A 19,715-nucleotide genomic window follows, 5' to 3' on the forward strand; every position below is an offset into this window, starting at 1 on the left:
GTTTAATGTATCATTTAAAGCTTGTGTTTCCTTGTTTATTTTCATTTTGGATGATCTGTCCATTGGTGAAAGTGGGGTGTTAAAGTCCCCTATTATGAATGTATTACTGTCGATTTCCCCTTTTATGGCTGTTAGTATTTGCCTTATGTATTGAGGTGGTCCTACGTTAGATGCATAAATATTTACAATTGTTATATCCTCTTCTTGGATCGATCCCTTGATCATTATGTAGTATCGTTCTTTGTCTCTTCTAATAGTTTTATTTTAAAGTCTATTTTGTCTGTTATGAGAATTACTATGCCAGCTTTCTTTTGGTTTCCATTTGCATGGAATATCTTTTTCCATCCCCTCACTTTCAGTCTGTATGTGTCTCTAGGTATGAAGTGGGTCTCTTGTAGACAGCATATATATATGGTTCTTGTTTTTATATCCATTCAGCTAGTCTGTGTTTTGTTGGGAGCATTTAGTCCATTTACACTTAAGGTAATTATCGATATGTATGTTCCTATTCCCATTTTCTTAATTATTTTGGGTTCGTTTTTGTAGGTCTTTTCTTTCTCTTGTGTTTCTTGCCTTGAGAAACTTATTTAGAATTTGTTGTAAAGCTGGTTTGGTGGTGCTGAACTCTCTCAGCTTTTGCTTGTCTGTAGAGGTTTTAATTTCTCCATCAAATCTGAATGAGATCTTTGCTGGGTAGAGTAATCTTGGTTGTAGGTTTTTCTCCTTCATCACTTTAAATATGTCCTGCCAGTCCCTTCTGGCTTGCAATGTTTCTGCTGAATAATCAGCTGTTAACCTTATGGGGATTCCCTTGTGTGCTATTTCTTGATTTTCCCTTGCTGCTTTTAATATGTTTTCTTTGTATTTAATTTTTGACAGTTTGATTAATATGTGTCTTGGCGTGTTTTTCCTTGGATTTATCATGTATGGATCTCTCTGTGCTTCCTGGACTTGATTAACTATTTCCTTTCCCATTTTAAGGTAGTTTTCAACTATAATCTCATCATATATTTTCTCATTCCCTTTATTTTTCTCTTCTTCTTCTGGAACACCTATAATTCGAATGTTGGTGTGTTTAATGTTGTCCCAGAAATCTCTGAGACTGTCCTCAGTTCTTTTCATTCTTTTCCCTTTATTCTGCTCTGCAGTAGTTATTTCCACTATTTTATCTTCCAGGTCACTTATCTGTTCTTCTGCCTCAGTTATTCTGCTATTGATCCCTTCTAGAGTGTTTTTAATTTCATTTATTTTGTTGTTCATCATTGCTTGTTTCATCTTTAGTTCTTCTAGGTCCTTGTTAAATGTTTCTTGCATTTTCTCTATTCTATTTCCATGAATTTGGATCATCTTTACTATCATTATTCTGAATTCTTTTTCTGGTAGACTGCCTATTTCCTCTTCATTTGTTAGGTGTGGTAGGTTTTTATCTTGCCCCTTCATCTTCTGTGTGTTTTACTGTCTTCTCATTTTGCTTATCTTACTGTGTTTGGGGTCTCCTTTTTGCAGGCTGCAGGTTCGTAGTTCCCGTTGTTTTTGGTGTCCATCCCCAGTGGCTAAAGTTGTTTCAGTGGGTTGTGTAGGCTTTCTGGTGGATGGGACTAGTGCCTGTGTTCTGGTGGATGAGGCTGGATCTTGTCTTTCTGGTGGGCACGTCCACGTCTGGTAGTGTGTTTTGGGGTATCTGTGGACTTATGATTTTAGGCAGCCTCTCTGCTAATTGGTGAGATTGCGTTCCTGTCTTGCTAGTTGTTTGGCATAGGGTGTCCAGCACTGTAGCTTGCTGGTCGTTGAGTGAAGCTGGGTGTTGGTTTTGAGATGAAGATCTCTGGGAGATTTTTGCCATTTGATATTACGTGCAGCTGGAAGGTCTCTTGTGGACCAGTGTCCTGAAGATAGCTCTCCCACCTCAGAGGCACAGCACTGACTCCTGTATGTAGCACTAAGTGCCTTCCATCCTCATGGCTCAGATAAATGGGAGAAAAAGGAGAAAGAAAGAAAAAGGATAAAATAAAATAAGGTAAAATAAAATAAAGTTTTTAAAAGAAAAAAGTAATTTTTAAATTTTTTTTTAAAAAACTTAACAAACAAACAAAGCAACACCATAAAACGGACGGATAGAATCCTAGGACAAATGGTGAAAGCAAAGCTATACAGACAAAATGTCACACAGAAGCTTACACATGCACACTCACAAAAAGAGGAAAAGAGGAAAAAATAATAAATATTGCTCTCAAAGTCCACCTCTTCAATTTGGGATGATTTGTTGTCTATTTAGTTATTCCACAGATGCAGGGTACATCAAGTTAATTGTGGAGGTTTAATCCGCTGCTCCTGAGGCTGCTGGGAGAGATTTCCCTTTCTCTTCTTAGTTTTCACAGCTCCCAGGGGCTCAGCTTTGGATTTGGCCCGGCCTCTGCGTGTAGGTCACCGGAGGGCGTCTGTTCTTCGCTCCGACAGGAAGGGGTTAAAGGAGCCGCTGATTCGTTGTCTCTGGCTTACTCCAGCTGGGTGGAGGGAAGGGTACGGAGTGTGGGGTGAGCCTGTGACAGCAGAGGCCGGCGTGACGTTGCACCAGCCTGAGGTGCATCATGCGTTCTCCCAGGGAAGTTGTCCCTGGATCCCGGGACCCTGGCAGTGGCGGGCTGCACAGGCTCCCCAGAAGGGAGGTGTGGAGAGTGACCTGTGCTCGCCCACAGGCTTCTAGTTGGTGGCAGCAGCAGCCTTAGCATCTCATGCCCATCTCTGTGCTCCTCACTGTTAGCCACGGCTCGCGCCTGTCTCTGGAGCTCCTTTAAGCTGCACTCTAAATCCTCTCTCCACGCTCACCAGGAAACAAAGAGGGAAGAAAATGTCTCTTGCCTCTTTGGCAGTTCCAGACTTTTTCCCGGACTCTGTCCCGGCTAGCTGTGGTGCAATAACCCCTTCAGGCTGTGTTCAGGCCGCCAGTTCTCTCCCTGCGTTCTGACCCCCCGTCCCGGTGGGTGAGCAGACAAGCCTTTCAGGCTGGTGAGTGCAGGTCGGCACCGATCCTCTGTGCGGGAATCTCTGCTTTTCCCTCCGCACCTGTGGCTGTGCTCTCCTCCGCAGCTCCAAAAGTCCCCCCCTCCGCCACCCGCAGTCTCTGCCCATGAAGAGGCTTCTAGTGCGTGGAAACCTTTCCTCCTTCATGGCTCTCTCCCACTGGTGCAGTTCCCGTCCCTATTCTTTTGTCTCTGTTTATTTTGCCCTAACCAGGTACGTGGGGAGTTTCTTGCCTTTTGGGAGGTCTGAGGTCTTCTGCCAGCTTTCAGTAGGTGTTCTGTAGGAGTTGTTCCATGTGTAGATGTATTTCTGATGTATCTTTGGGGAGGAAGGTGATCTCCATGTCTTACTCTTCTGCCATCTTCCCCCTCTCCCCTTTTTTTAAAAACAATTCTCTTTTAACATTTTATGAAACAAACAGGCAAATGGAAAATAATTCGGAAGATGTTGATATAGGTTCAATAGCATGTTTCTTTCTTGCTTTTAATCTTTTAACATTAGATATAATTGGAACATTTGAAGAGATTATTAGACTTTCAAAGACATTTAAAAATGCCTTTTATGCATTTTCAGAAACGTCTACAGGAAAATAAACAGTTGCTTGGCAACCTGGAATTTTGTTCTAAACTGCTTTTCTTTTTTGGAGGGATATTATTAATGCAACACTTCATTAATTTAATTAAATGCTTTTTTTAAAATATAAAACCATGTTGCAGTGAACTGACCCACCATTTCATTTAATTGTAAACCTCAAGATTTGATTACTCATAGTTCTCCTTTAGTTAATTTACTTATTCACAGTTTTGACAGAAAAGCTTTCAAACTAATATGAAGAGATAGGCACAGTATAACCAATTAGGAAACTATAAAATTGCCTTAATTTTTGTTCAATCACTGCTGCAAATCCAAATTCACATTTTTCCCCTTGTAAATTTTTCTACGTAGCATGGATTTTTTTCCCCACTGCACTTCTAGGTTGAGGACTATAGCTCACATAAATTTATAAGTCTAATGCTTGTTTACTAGTGAGAAAGGAGTCCAAGAAAAATTTTGCTTTAGAGCATGCATGGATAACATCTATACAAAACCAGAAGTATGACAAAACTATACAGTACAAAGTAAATCTAGTCAGAATTATTGCTTCATAAAGGACTGTAAAGACCACTTAGTCCAACCCTTTCATTTTTCATATTGAGTAACTGAATCCTTGAGAAATTATATGACATGATTTTTCTCTTGTTTTGGTCAGTGACTTATAATGCCTCTCTTCAAACCCATTTAGAGAGTTTTAAAGAAATTAAAATCAAGATTAAGAAGGTGGGATTTAGTGGACAAAGCACTAAGGGTACATGTCAGGAGACATGAGTTCTCATCCTAGCTCTACTGTCTGTGTTGTATTAAGTCCCTCACTTTTCCTCTCTAGGACTCAGTTTTTCATTTGTAAAATGGAGGGGTTAGTTTAGATATTCATTAAAGTTCTTGTGACTCTTAAGAACTATTTTCACCACTCTAAGTCTGAATTTGGAGCTTGTATACTTATCAACAATAATAAGAATCAATCACACACACGTGTGTGCACATGTGCATACACATGAAATTATGATATGTTGGACACTTTCATACTGTTATATTGAATTTTAGATTAGAAAGTGAATGTAAATGATCATAAAGGCTGTACATTATGACTTGGTCAATAATTATAGTGACTAGACATGAGCCAATTATGAAAGTAGGTGAACAAAAATGAAAGGTGCTGAGGTTACAGAAGTAAATGTGCAAGTATCAGAAAATGCAAAAGGTGAATATTTTCCCAGTAACACTGAGTCTCTGCCTTGACTAATTATTTTCAATCAGTTAAATATATATAATTTGAACAAAATGTAAAAGTTACCATTTTCAAACTCAGTCACTGAAAAAGACAACTTTTATGCTTCTAGATGTTTATATAGATATTTACCTATAATTATGTCATTTTCATTTTTAAAGGCATGTTTCATTCTCATTAAGCTTACCATTTTCTACTGGTATAATGCGAGCTGAAATTCTGGTTCCCAAGTAAAATATAACTCAGCAGCTCCTGAATCAGCTTGTTCTTTGTATATGTTATTCCAGGGCTGCATTTTGAGAACTTGGTGCCAGGAGCTAATTTGCTATTTTAAATCCATCATTGTTATACTGAGCCACATCCTGAGGTTAAGAATTTAACTGAACAGGGCTTCCCTGGTGGGGCAGTGGTTGAGAGTCCACCTGCCGATGCAGGGGACGCGGGTTCATGCCCCGGTCCGGGAAGATCCCACATGCCGTGGAGCGGCTGGACCCGTGAGCCATGGCCACTGAGCCTGCACGTCCGGAGCCTGTGCTCCACAACAGGAGAGGCCACAACGGTGAGAGGCCCATGTACCACAAAAAAAAAAAAAAAAAAAAAAAGAATTTAACTGAACAGTTGAATAAAAGGATAAATTGCTAATAAAATATCAAATAAACCATAACACCTTTTCCATTGCTTTCCATGTGTTTGATTATGGTTTTCCCCAAAGACAGATATTCAGATGCTGTACTGAAGACTCAACAAATAGGATTTAAGATTTCATAAGTTTAAAGTCAATGCAATATGGACCATGAGGCAATATAAAACATGAGTTAGAGGCTAGGCCTCTAAACTTCAAATCAAATGTAAGGAGATATAAAAATACAAGTAATAATATGAGATTGTATGTGATAAGGGAATCATATCCCTTTAGAGAGTTTCATTAATTCATGTTTGAACTACTTCAGTACTTAAACAAATACATCTAGATCCCATCAGGAAACTTGTGTTTTGGTCCATATTTTCCCCTAAATAACTTATCTATGACATGTCATTGTGAGACTATTTCCTCATCTTCAAAATGAAGAGATTGAACTAGATGTCTCCTAAATATCTTTGTAGTGCTATTATATTATGATTCTTTACCACCTTAAAGTTACTTTCTGAATTTGCTCACTGATTTTTTCTTCACTGATATCATACAGATAGCATTTGCTTGAAAGAATGCATAGATATTGGAACTTACCACCTTTTTATGAATAAAAATATGAGGAGACTCTTGCTCATTAATTCTTAGTGTCATTGTGTGAGACACACATTTTACCTGGAATTTCTTGTCTACATTTTGTCAACTTTTATTTTTCACAGCACAAGAATGCATACATTGTTCACAAAAATCCACTATTTATACTACCAATAATGGAACAACTAGTAATTCAATAATTATTAGAGTCAAGATCCAGTTCTGAATTGCTAGTCAGGGGAGATGATATAAATTTTGGAAACTTTTCCTGATACATTTTCATTTTGAGGGTGCTCGTCCCTAGCAGTCCTAAGCAGGATCCCTTTGTTTAAATCATTGCCATCATATTTTCTGCCCAGTGTTACCCTAGGATTTTGGGCAGGCCAATTTGAGTGATTGTAATTCAGTAATGCTAAATATGGCAAGAAAATCTCTGGGACTATCTAGAAAATGTGCAAATGTATACCATCATTTCAGATATTAAAGCAATTTCCTTTCAGATACTTTCTTTGCCATGATTCATAGACAAGCTAGTGTGGTGAAAACTTTGTTTCATTTTGTGTTTTCCATGTATTGTAAAAAGTTCAGAGTGGCAAAGCAGAATCTCAGTGATTCCACCAAACATAGACAGTTAGATGTTCTAGGCTGTACTTACTTCCCCTTACACCTTTGATAAGGATTCACCCTGTCCCTTAGAATCAGATTTTGCTAATAATAGTAGTTATATTTCCTTTTTTGTTTAGTTGGGGTATAGTTGCTTTACAATGTTGTGCTAGCTTCTGCTACACAGCGAAGTGAACCAGCTATATGTATACACATACACCCTTCTTTTTGGATTTCCTTCCCATTTAGGTCACCACAGAGCACTGAGCAGAGTTCCCCGTGCTATACAGTGGGTTCTCATTAGTTATCTATTTTATACCTAGTGGTGTATATATGTCAATCCCAATCTCCCAATTCACCCCACCCCTCCTTAACACCCTGGTCCACATGTTTGTTCTCTACATCTATGTCTCTATTTCTGCTTTGCAAGTGGGTTCATCTGTACCATTTTCATCTATACCACTCATTTGTACCATTCCACATATGTGTTTATATACAATATTTGTTTTTCTCTTTCTGGCTTACTTCACTCTGTATGACAGTCTCTAGGTCCATTCACGTCTTTACAAATGACCCAATTTCACTCCTTTTAATGGCTGAGTAATATTCCACTGTATATATGTACCACATCTTCTTTATCCATTCATCTGTTGGTGGACATTTAGGTTGTTTCCATGTTCTGGGTATTGTAAATAGTGCTGCAGTGAACATTGGGGTGTGTGTGTCTTTTTGAATTATGGTTTTCTCAGGGTATATCCCAGTAATGGGATTGCTGGGTCATATGGTATTTCTATTTTTACTTTTTTAAGGAACCTCCACTCTTTTGCAACAACCAATACATGCCTTCTTTTCTTTGATTTGCATTTGCAGGGGAGAATGATTTCACTGAATTCTAAAATACTGTTTTAAATCTGCCAGAGTTTTTTTTTTTTTTTTTCTTTTTGGCCCGTGGTACCAGTGCACCAATAGATGGTTAAGGATTTCAATACTATTTAAAAATAATTTAGTTGAATTCACTAGACGTCTTGAAGGGCATTAGTGGAGTACAGATTGATCTATTTTTAGTACCAATTTCCGGTTATATTTCTATGGTTTTGCTGGATATAGACTTCCTAGGAGGAAGAATTTCAAACTTATGCACTCATATTTTATCTTTGGGTTTTTTATTCCTACCTCTTTGTACCATTATATAGAGTTTTAAAAATTGCCTTATATTAATACAAAAGAATGTAATTATACTACAAGGGCTGGCACACTTTCAGAGGTGGCCTGCCATGTTTTCATTTATTTGGTCCCTCAGTATATAAGAAGGAAGTCAGTAAAAGGGTATAAAGACAACTTTGTGTTTCCTCCCCTTAATTCTTCTTTCTAAGGTAACTCTCATAAGGAAGGTAGCCAGTTCTTTAGTAGAAGTGCTAGCAAGGATATTCACTAGAAAGTTGTTCCTTCTAGCATTTCAGAGTGCTTCCTCCGACAATGTTGTTTTAGATGGATTTTAGTGCATGGTGAGCTCTGTCTAAAACAACTGTCCAGAGCTCTTAATAGACACCAGAACACATTAGCAAGAGTTTTGAAATTTCTCAGACAATTTTCACATTATGCTGTTTGTTTTCTCTGTGCTGTTTTCAATTGGGAATCAGACCCATATTTAATGCTTTTTCAGATGTTTAAACTGTCCATTGTAAGAAGTTATTACAGGAGTTGAAAATTACTTTGTTAAAGAATATTATTCATAAATTAGACTTGGGCTTACTTTTGGCTTGTGCTGTGCAGCATAGGCCTGTTAAAGAAATGTATCCAGTCTTCAATTACATTAAGACATGGCCCCTGTTTTAAAAGGAATGGTTATGGTTTTAGGTATAACAGCTGCAACAATGGCTGAGGCGATGAAGCTGCAGAAGATAAAGCTTATGGCTATGAACACTCTTCAGGGAAATGGAAGCCAAAATGGGACCGAATCAGAGCCTGATGATCTTAATTCTAATACAGGTGAGTGTCTTCAGGAATCCAAAGCAGGTGACTCTCATTGCTTTATTCTGGGAAGGGAGAGAGGAGGGCTGAGGGGAGAGGAAAGAATAATATGTATACTTTGATTATCAGCAGTTAGTATAAAAGGAGGCTTAACCCTACCTCTAACTTGTACATTGAAATTAGAAAACTATTATGGCTCAGAATCCCATTTCAGTAAACATTGATTTATCTCCATTGTTTTTTTGTGGTGGGGTTAAATTCTAATTTTTATAGTGCTAATTATTGCACCTTTTGATTGCTAAAAGCTGCTTCCTTCAATTTCACCTCAGCCTTCTTAATTTTTCTCTAAATAATTTGCCACTGAAATGCAGTTCTGAGAATCCACCTTTGCTTCAAGCTGGAGTACCACCTCCTTAGATAAGTGAGAGTGCTGGGAGACCTGAGGAATTATTGGCAGGGGCTAAAGATGTAGAACAAGAAGAAACACAGAAAAAGAGATGGAAAAATGGGAGAAAAGAGAAAGATGCCTGTGGAATGGAATGACCCCTCCTTTCTTAGTAACTGTTTTTTTTTTCCTTGACCCTGTGATAACTGTACCTTGACTTGATCATAAGATCACCCTTGAGATCTCTTTTGGAAGTAAGTGGGATTATAACTGTCAACATACATGAATGGATAAATAAATAAATAAAATATAGTTTTAGTGGGGAATGATAAGGGGCAACCTAGGATAGTCTTAGGAACCACAGGCTTCCAATCTGTGTTTGCAGTTAAATTCAATATAATGTGATAGGTAAATAAGTAGCAGCCTTTTCTCTCTTCTTTTCAGCTTCTAGAATTTCAAGCATGGTAAGTCTTTATTTTGGAGGGAAAAGGAGAGAGAAATTAAAGAGGGACATTATTGAGTTAAATCAGTATGATAGACTCATTTAAAGCTGAAGTTTTCGTGGTGAATTATAGTGAGAATGGTCTTCAACCAGTGCTCACAATGGGGAATAAATGGAAACATGCTCAGTTTTACATTGTATAAGTTTGAGGTGTACAAAGTGTTGATTTGATACACTTATACATTGCAATATGATTATCACAACCATGTTAACTAACACCTCTATCATGTCATAATTATCATTTCTTTTGTGTAGTGAGAAATTTTAAGATTGTATCTCTTAGCAACTTTCAAGTATTTAATGGAGTATCATTAACGCTAATAACAATGTTGTACATTATATCCCCCAAATTTTTTCATCTTCTATCTCTCATGTTAACTCATTTATTTCTTACCAAATTTTTGGAAAAAAGGGAAATTTTAATATTCCAATTTTTTCAGATTGGGAAACAGAGGAACAGAGTGTTTTGGCTTTGCCCATAATCGCAAAGCTAGTAAGTGGCAGAGCTAAGTTTCAATCCCATATATGGTTAAGTCCAAAATGTTTAATCTTTTCATTCTTCCTCCACTTCAATGTTGTTTTGTAACAGGAATTTTTTTAAATTTATGTTCATTTTTGGCTGTGTTGTGTCTTCATTGCTATGCATGGACTTTCTCTAGTTGTCGTGAGCGGGGGCTACTCTTCAGTGCGGTGTGCAGGTTTCTCATTGCAGTGTCTTCTCTTGTTGTGTAGCACTGGCTCTAGGCATGTGGTCTTCAGTAGTTGTGGCACGCTGGCTCAGTAGTTGTGGCTCATGGGCTCTAGAGCATAGACTCAGTAGTTGTGGCACATGGCCTTAGTTGCTCCACAGCAGGTGGGATCTTCCTGGACCAGGGCTCGAACCCATGTCCCCTGCATTGGCATGAGGATTCTTAACGACTGGGCCACCAGGGAAACCCAGGAATTTTATTTTATTTAACCTCTGGAATAAAGTTGTTTTTATGATGAGGATACAGTAATAAACTTATGATAAATTTCCTAGTCTTAACGCCTCTCTTAACTGATACTGGCTTTAACATTTTTTGGTGTCTCGGAAGTGACCAACATTTTACAGGAAGCCACTTGCAAATAAAAAGAATTTTTTGTACCAATAAAAATTAGTAGGATCTCAAGGAATAACTTCTGTCATGTTTTTCTCAGGTATACCAGTTTCTGAAAAAGACTTTCTATAAAACTTCTATGTTGTTCCTTTATAACAAGACAACAAAAAATATTTTGAGAGCTATACTGGTTACCTAATTTCTAACTTAGTAAATGGTTAATTTTCCTGGTTAACTATAAGCTGACTTAACTCCAGTTATCCATCTTTGTGAAAAAAAAAGTAGTAGGTTTCCATCTACGTATGTTATACTTGATGTTATAGAAATGGAATTAGAGTAGTCACTGTGCTTGACTTTAAATGTAAATGGATTAAACTCACCAATTAAACTGCACTGAATGGATGAATGGATAAAAAAATAAGATCCAGCAATATGATTTGGTCGAAAGTGAAGTGATGGAAAAAGATATACCATGCAAATGGTAACCAAAATAAAGTGAAAGTGGCTATAGTTATATCAGAAAAAATGGACTTTAAGTCTTAAACTATTTTTAGAAATGAAGGTCATTATATAATAATAAAAGGGTCAATTCAATAGGAAGATATAACGTTTATAAATATATGTGTACCCAGTAGCAGAACACTTAAATGTATAAAGAAAACATTGACAGATCTGAAGGCAGAAATTGACAGCAATACAATAATAGTAGGGGAATTCAATATCCCACTTACAATAATGGACACAACATCCAGACAGACAAGCAATAAAGAAAAATCTTACTTGAACAACACTATAAACCAAATGGACATAACAGAAACTTACAGAAATTTCTACCTAACAGCAGAAGAATACACATTCTTTTCAAGCACACATATAACATTTTTCTGGATATATCTCATGTTAGGTCACAAACCAAGTCTTGACAAATTTATGAAGATTAAAATTATACCAAGTATCTTTTCCAACCACAGTGAAATAAAACTAGAAATCAATGACAGCAAGAAAATGGAAAAATTTATAAATATGTGGAAAATAAGCAATACTCTCTTGAGCAACCATTGAGGAAAATCAAGAGAGGAAATCAAAAGAACATTTAAAAAGTATCTGGAGAGAAATAAAAATGAAAATAAAACATACTGAAACTATGGAATGCAGCAAAAGTAGTACTAAGAGGGAAGTTTATATTTTAAAAATACAAAGTATCAAATAAACAATCTAATTTTACACCTCAAGGAACTAGAAAAAGAACAAACCAAGTCAAAAGTTAGCAGAAGGGGGCTTCCCTGGTGGCACAGTGGTTGAGAGTCTGCCTGCTGATGCAGGGGACACGGGTTCGTGCCCCAGTCCGGGAGGATCCCACATGCCGCAGAGCGGCTGGGCCTGTGAGCCATGGCTACTGAGCCTGCGTGTCCGGAGCCTGTGCTCCACAACGGGAGAGGCCACGACAGTGAGAGGCCTGCATACTGCAAAAAAAAAAAAAAAAAAAAAAAACAACGTTAGCAGAAGGAAATAATAAATAAATAAATAAAAAATCAAGTGGAGGATTAGAAAGCAATAGAAAAAAAATCGACACAACTAAGGTTGGTTTTTTTTGAAAAGATAAAATCAACAAAACCTTAATTAGACAAAGATAAAAGAGAGAAGACTTAGATAAATAAAATCAGGAATAAAAGAGCAGGCATTTAAATGGTACCTCAGTAATATAAAGGATCACACAGGACTAATAAGCACAATTATACATGAACAGACTGGATAACCTAGAGGAAGCTGATAAATTCCTAGAAATATACAACCTACCAAAACTCAATCAAGAAGAAATAGAAACATGGATAAATCAATTACTATTAACAAAGTTGAATCAGTAATCAAAAACCTCCCAACCAAAAAAACGAAAACAAGAAACAAAAAAGCCACCAGCACCAACAACAACAACCCAGCTCCAGATAGTTTCTCTGTTGAATTTTACCAATGTCTAATAAGTTAACTCCAATCTTTTTCAAACTCTTCCAAAAATTGAATAGGAGGGAGTACTCCCAAACTCATTTTACAAGCCCAGCATTACACTGATAATAATTCCAGATAAAGATGCTACAAGAAAAAAATTAAGGGTCAATATTACTGATGAGTAAAGAGGCATAAATTCTCAATAAAATACTAGCAAACCAATTTTAACAGCACATTAAAAGGATCATACACCATGACCAAGAGGGATTTATCCCTGGGATGCAATGTTGGTTTAACATATGCAAATAATCAGTGTGATACAAAATAATTAAATGAAAGAATAAAACCACACGATTATCTTAATAGGCAAAGAAAAAGCACTTGACAACGTTCAACATACATTTATGATTAAAACTCAACGAAAAGGTGTAAAAGAAAATTAACTCATAGCTTATAGACCATATATGAAAAGCCCACAGCTAACATCATAATCAATGGAGAAAAACATAAAGCTTTCCCTTTGTACCTTTCTGGTACAAAACAAGGATGCCCACTCTCAACATCTGCTCAACATATTACTGGAAGTCCTAGCTAGAGCAATTAGGTAAGTAAAAAGAATAAAAAGCACCCAAATCTGAAAGGAAGAAGTAAAGTTATTTCTATTTGCAGATGGCCTGATCATATATGTAGAAAACTCAACAACGACAATAAAACAATTAGAACTAAAAAATGAATTCAGTAAAGATGCAGTATACAAAATCAGTATACAATATGTTAAGATGGCAGAGTAGGAGGACACTGAACTCACTTGCCCTCACGAGCACATCAAAAATACAACTACATGGGGAGCAGCTCTTTCTGAATATGAGCTGGAGGTTGGCAGAATGGCTTTTCTGCAACCAGGGCTGTAAAGAGAGATCCATGCAGAGTCTGGCAGGAAGGGAGGAGAAGTGATCTGGTTGGGTCCCACATCCCTAGCTGGGGACCCAGAAAAGGAGGAGGACATCATGGGCTCTGGGATCCTCTCTGGGGAGTGAAGGGTATGAGCCACATATTAGGCACTGCAGCCATGGGGTCTGACAAAGGAAGATGAGCTCCCTTAGCTTGTTTGAAAACCAGTGAGGCTTACTGGAGATCTATAAGAAACCAAGACTGCTCTTGAAGAGCCCATGCACAAGCTTGCTTACTCCTGGTCACAGTGTGATGACAACAGATTGAAAAGTGCCTGGGGCTCTGGCTGGCTTGCAGGACAACCCCAGTATGCCCGAGCCTGCACCAGGCTCTTACTCCAGTCTCTCTTGCCATTACTAATGAGAGAGTGCACACTTGGAAGGAATGACGCTGGCTTGGACACTGGCCCTGTCTCTGACAAGGGTGGAAGCAGCCATTGCTAGCAAGTGTGTCCTTGCCCCTTTTGTGGGGAACAAAATTGGTTCCAGGGTGGAGACCGCCATTCCCAGTGGACTGAAACCATCTCAGTAATGTGGCACCAAAACCTCTGATTCCAACCCAGTCTCTATCTAACGTGCACATGGTGAGGAAAAAGTTAAGCCAGCACAGAAGTGCAGCACCAAGCCCTCAGGCCCCAGTCATCACCCCAATCTAGAAAGAGACTAACAACAAAACCTGGAGACAAAAAATTCTACCTCAGGGCTCATGCTACAGGCCCCTTGGTCCCTGCCCCAGCCCCAGCCCTTAAAGTGGTAATGGCCACTGAGCCTAGGAGAAGCCCTGGCTCACACCTGGCTCTGGCTCTAGCCTCTCCAAATCCAGTCTTACCAACCAAGGTGGTGGCTGGACATCCAAGGGGAAGACAAAGCCTGTGCTCACTTCAGATCCAGCTCTCTGACCAAAGCCACAGGGCACACACAGACTGCATAGGGGTGCTCCCACACAAGGACATGCCTTCAAGATCAGGATAGGTACTGTTTCACATAATTTCATAGAGACACAGAAAGTTAAACAAAATAAGACATAGAAATATGTTTCAAATGAAAGAAAAAGAAAAAAAACCTGAAAAACTCTAATGAAACAGAGATAATTTACCTGATAAATAGTTCAAAGCAACAGTAATAAGAATACTAACTGAACTTGAGAAAAGAATAGATGAACACAGTGAGAATTTTAACAAAGAACTAGAAAATATTAAAAAATAACCAGTCAGAGCTGAAGAATACAATAACTGAAATAAAAAATACACTAGAAAGAAGTAATAACAGATTAGGTGATACAGAAGAAGACATAAGTGATCTGGAAGATAGAATAACAGAAATCACCCAATCAGGAGGGCAAAAAGAAAAACAAATTTTAAAATATAAGGATTGTTTAAGGGACCTTTGGGGCAACATCAAGAGTACTAATATTCACATTATAGGGGTTCCAGAAGGAAAAGAGAGAGTGAAAGGGGTTGGAAATATATTTCATTAAATTATGGCTGAAAATTTCCCACATCTGAAGAAGGAAACAGATATCCAGCTATGGGAAGCTCAGAGTTCTCAAACAAGATGACCCCAAAGAGACCCACAGCAAGACATATCATAATTAAAATGGCAGAAATTGATAAAGAGAGAATAGTAAAGTCAGCAAGAGAAAAACAGAGTCACATACAAGGGAACTCCTATAAGTCTATCAACTGATTTTTCAGCAGAAACTTTGCAGGCCAAAAGGGAGTGACATGATATAGTTAAAGTGCTGAAAAGGAAAAAAATTCAACCTAGGACACTCTATCCAGGAAGGTTATCATTCAGAATTGAAGGAAACCTAAAGAACTCCTCCAACAACCAAAAATTAAAGAGCTAATCAATACTAAACCAACCTTATAAGAAGTATTAAATGGTCTTCTTTAGGAGAAAACGTAAGGGCTACAGTATGAAACAAGAAATTATAGGAAAGGAAAAATCCCACAGGTCAAGGCAAATATATAGTGAAGGCTGTGAATCAACAACTTAAATAAGCTAGTGCAAAGGTTAAAAGACAAAAATTGTAAAATTGATTAACAGTTAAGGGATAGGCATGAATATGTAAAATATGACATCAAAAACACAAAAGTGGATGGGGGAGCAAAAAATATAGCTCTTCTAGAATGTGTTTGAACAGAAATATCAGATTAAACAAGTAAATATAGTTAGAGGTCAATGTATATGACCTCCGTGGTAACCACAAATCAAAAGCCTACAATAGATACACAAAAACTACAGAGAAAGGAACACAAGCATCACACTAAAGGAAATCATCAAACTACAAAGGAAGAGACTAAAAGAAGAAGAAAAGAACAGAGAAGAACTACAAAAATGACCAGAAAACAAATTTAAAAAATGGCAATAACTACATGCCTATCAGTAGTCACTTTATATGTCAATGGACTAATTGCTCCAATCAAAAGACACAGGGTGGCTGATTGGATAAACAAAACAAGATCCATCTATATGCTGCCTAAAACAGACTCATTTCAGAGGTAAAGACATGCACAAACTGAAAGTGAGGGGGTGGAAAAAGATATTCCATGCCAATGGAAATGAAAAGAAAGCTGGGGTAGCAATATGCATATCAGACAAAGTAAACTTTAAAACATAGTCTATAGCAAAAGACAAAGAATTGCATTAGTAATGATACATATATCAATACAAGAAGAGGATATAACATTCATAAACATATATGTACCTAATATAGGAGCACCTAAATATACAAAGGAAATATTAACAGAAATAAAGGGAGAAATTGACAATAACACAATAATAGTCAGGGACTTTAACACCCCACTGGTATCAGTGGACAAATCATCCTGACAGAAAATCAGTAAGTCAACAGTGACCTTAAATGAAACATTTGATCAGTTGGACTTAATAGATTTCTTTGGGACATTCCATCCAAAACCAGCAGTATACATATTATTTTAAAGAGCACATTAAACATTCTCCAGAATAGATCACATGATAGGTCACAAAACAAGTCTCAACAAATGTAAGAGCATAGAAATTATATCAAGCATCTTTTTTGACAACAACAGTATGAAATATAAATCAATTAGAGGGAGAAAAATGGGAAAAACACAGACAAGTGGAGTCTAAACAATATGCTACTGAAAAAAACAATGTGCTAATGAATAAATCAAAGAGGAAATCAGAATATACCTTGAGACAAATGAAAATGAAAGCATAGCTTTTTGAAATCTATGGGGTGTACAAAAGCAGTTGTAAGAGGGAAGCTTATAGCAATATAGGCCTACTTAAGGAAAAAAAAAGCTCAAAAAAAAACAAGCTAAACTACCACCTAAAGGCATTAGAAAAAGAAAAACAAAGCCCAAATTCAACAGAAGAAAGGAAATAATAAAGATCACAGAGGAAATAAATAAAATAGAGTCCAAGGAAACAACAGAAAAGGGGAAGTTTTTTGAAATGATAAAATTGGTAAGTGTTTAGACTCATTAAGAAAAAAAATTGAGAGAACACTAATAAACAAAATAGGACATGAAGGAGGAGAAATAGCACAGAGATACAGACAATCAGAAGATGATACTATGAGAAATTACATGCCAACAAACTGGACAATTTAGAAGAAACAATAAATTCCTAGAAACATACAAACTTCCAAGCTTGAATGAGGAAGAAATTGAAAATCTAAGCAGACAATTACTAGTACTGAAATTGAATCCATAATTAAAAAACTGCTAACATACAAAAGTCCAAGACTGGACAGATTCACAGGGGAATTCTACAGATCATATAAAGAAGGGTTAATACCTATCCTCAAACTATTCCAAAAAATGAAGAGAAGGGAACACTCCTAAATTCATTCTATGAGACCACCATTACCCTGATACCAAATCAGAAATAGACACTATAAAAAAAAAAGAGAGAAAGAATTATAGACCAATATTTCAGACTACTGTAGATGCAAAAACTCTTAACAATATACTAGAAAACTGAATTCCACCATATATTAAAAGCATCATACACTGTGATAAAATGGAATTTATTCCAGAGATGCAAGCATGGTACAATATCCACAGATCAATCAATGTTATACACCACATTAACAAAACGAAGGCTAAAAGTCATATGATCATCTCATCAGATGCAGAAAAGCATTTAGCAATATTCAACATCCATTCATGATTAAAACTCTCAATAAAGTTGGTATAGAGGGGACATATCTCAACATATTAAAGGCCATTAATGAAAAACTCATAGCTAACATCATATTTAATTGTGAAAAGCTGAAAGCTTTTCATCTAAAATCAGGAAAAATAGGAGGATGACCACTATCACCACTTCTATTTAACATAGTAGTATAAGTCCTAGCCACAGCAATCAGGCAAAAAAAAGAGAAATAAAATTCATCCAAATTAGAAGGATGGAAGTAAAACTGTCACTATTTGCAGATGACATGATTCTTTACACAGAATACCCTAAAGTCTATACCAAAAAGCTAGTAGAAATAATAATTGAATTCATTATAGTTGCAGGATACATAATATACAGAAAATTGTTACTTTTCTATGCACTAATAATGAACTATCAGAAAGAGAAAGCAAGAAAACAATCCAGTTTAAAATTGCATCAAAAACGAATAGGGCTTCCCTGGTGACAAAGTTGTTGAGAGTCCGCCTGCCGATTCAGGGAACATGGGTTCGTGACCCAGTCCATGAAGATCCCACATGCCGCGGAGTGGCTGGGCCCGTGAGCCATGGCCGCTGAGCCTGCGCGTCTGGAGCCTGCATGTCCAGAGCCTGTGCTCCACAACGGGAGAGGCCACAACAGTGAGAGGCCCGCATACTGCAAAACAAAACAAAACCAAACCAAATGAATAAAATACCCAGGAATAAACTTGACCAAAGAGGTGAAAGACCTATACTCTGAAAACTATAGTACATTGATGAAGAAATTTGAAAATGCTACAAAGAAATAGAAGGATAGCTTATTCTCTTGTATTAGAAGAATTAATATTGTTAAAATGCTCATACTACCCAAAGCAATCTACAGATTTGATGCAACCCCTATCAAAATACCCATGACATTTTTCACAGAACTAGAACAACTAATCTTAAAATTTATATGGAACAACAAAAGACTCCTAAAAGCAATCTTGAGAAAAATAACAAAGCTGGAGATATCACATTCTCTGACTTCAGACAATACTACACAGCTACAGTAATACAAACAGCATGGTTCTGGCACCAAAAACAGACACATAGATCAATGGGATAGAATAGAGAGCTCAGAAATAAATCCACACACCTATAGTCAATTAATCTATGACAGAGGAGGCAAAAATGTACAATGGAGAAAGGAATATCTCTTCAGTAAATGGTGCTGAGAAAACTGGAGAGCTACTTGTAAAGGTATGAGATCAGAACATTTCCTCACACTATATAAAAAAAGAACAATTTATTAAAGATCAAAATGTAAGACCTGAAACCATAAAACTAGAAAATAACATAGTCAAAACACACTTTGAAATAAATTATAGGAATATTATTTTGAATCTGTTTCCTTAGGCAAAAGAAATGAAAGCAAAAATAAACAAATGTGACTTAAACCTAAAAACCTCTGCACTGAAAAGGAAACAACTGACAAAATGAAAAGACGACCTACTGAATGGGTGAAAATATCTGCAAATGTTATGATTAATATGGGGTTAATATCCAATATATATAAACAGCTCATATAAGTCAATAACAACAACAACAACAAAATCCAACCCAATCAAAAAATGAGCAGAAGACCTGAATAGATATTTTTCCAAAGAAGACATGCAAATGGCCATCAGGCACATTAAAAGATGCTCAACATCACTAACTGTCAGAGAAATGCAAATCAAAACTACAGTGAGGGCTTCCCTGGTGGCGCAGTGGTTGAGAGTTCGCCTGCCGATGCAGGGGACATGGGTTCGTGCCCCAGTCTGGGAAGATCCCACATGCTGCAGAGCGGCTAGGCCCGTGAGCCATGGCCGCTGAGACTGCGCGTCCAGAGCCTGTGCTCCGCAATGGGAGAGGCCACAACAGTGAGAGGCCTGCGTACTGGAAAAAAAAAAAAAAAACCCTACAGTGAGATATTACCTCACATCTGTTAGAATGGCTATCATGAAAAAGAACACAAGTAACAAATGTTGGTGGGGATGCAGAGAAAATGGAACCCTTGAACACTGTTGGTGGGAATGTA

General features: G+C 37.2%; 1 protein-coding gene across 1 annotated transcript in view; it reads left to right on the forward strand.

Annotated features, from left to right (window-relative positions):
• The window catches only part of DACH2 (dachshund family transcription factor 2), a 631,698-nt gene that overhangs the window by 404,417 nt on the left and 207,566 nt on the right, over positions 1–19,715 (forward strand). The window contains exon 4 of the mRNA XM_065900209.1: positions 8,532–8,663. Coding sequence (XP_065756281.1) covers positions 8,532–8,663 — 132 coding nt within the window. The remainder of the gene's footprint in view (positions 1–8,531; positions 8,664–19,715) is intronic.

Source organism: Phocoena phocoena, chromosome X (genome assembly GCF_963924675.1).
Source record: "Phocoena phocoena chromosome X, mPhoPho1.1, whole genome shotgun sequence".
Classification (NCBI taxonomy): Eukaryota; Metazoa; Chordata; class Mammalia; order Artiodactyla; family Phocoenidae; genus Phocoena; species Phocoena phocoena.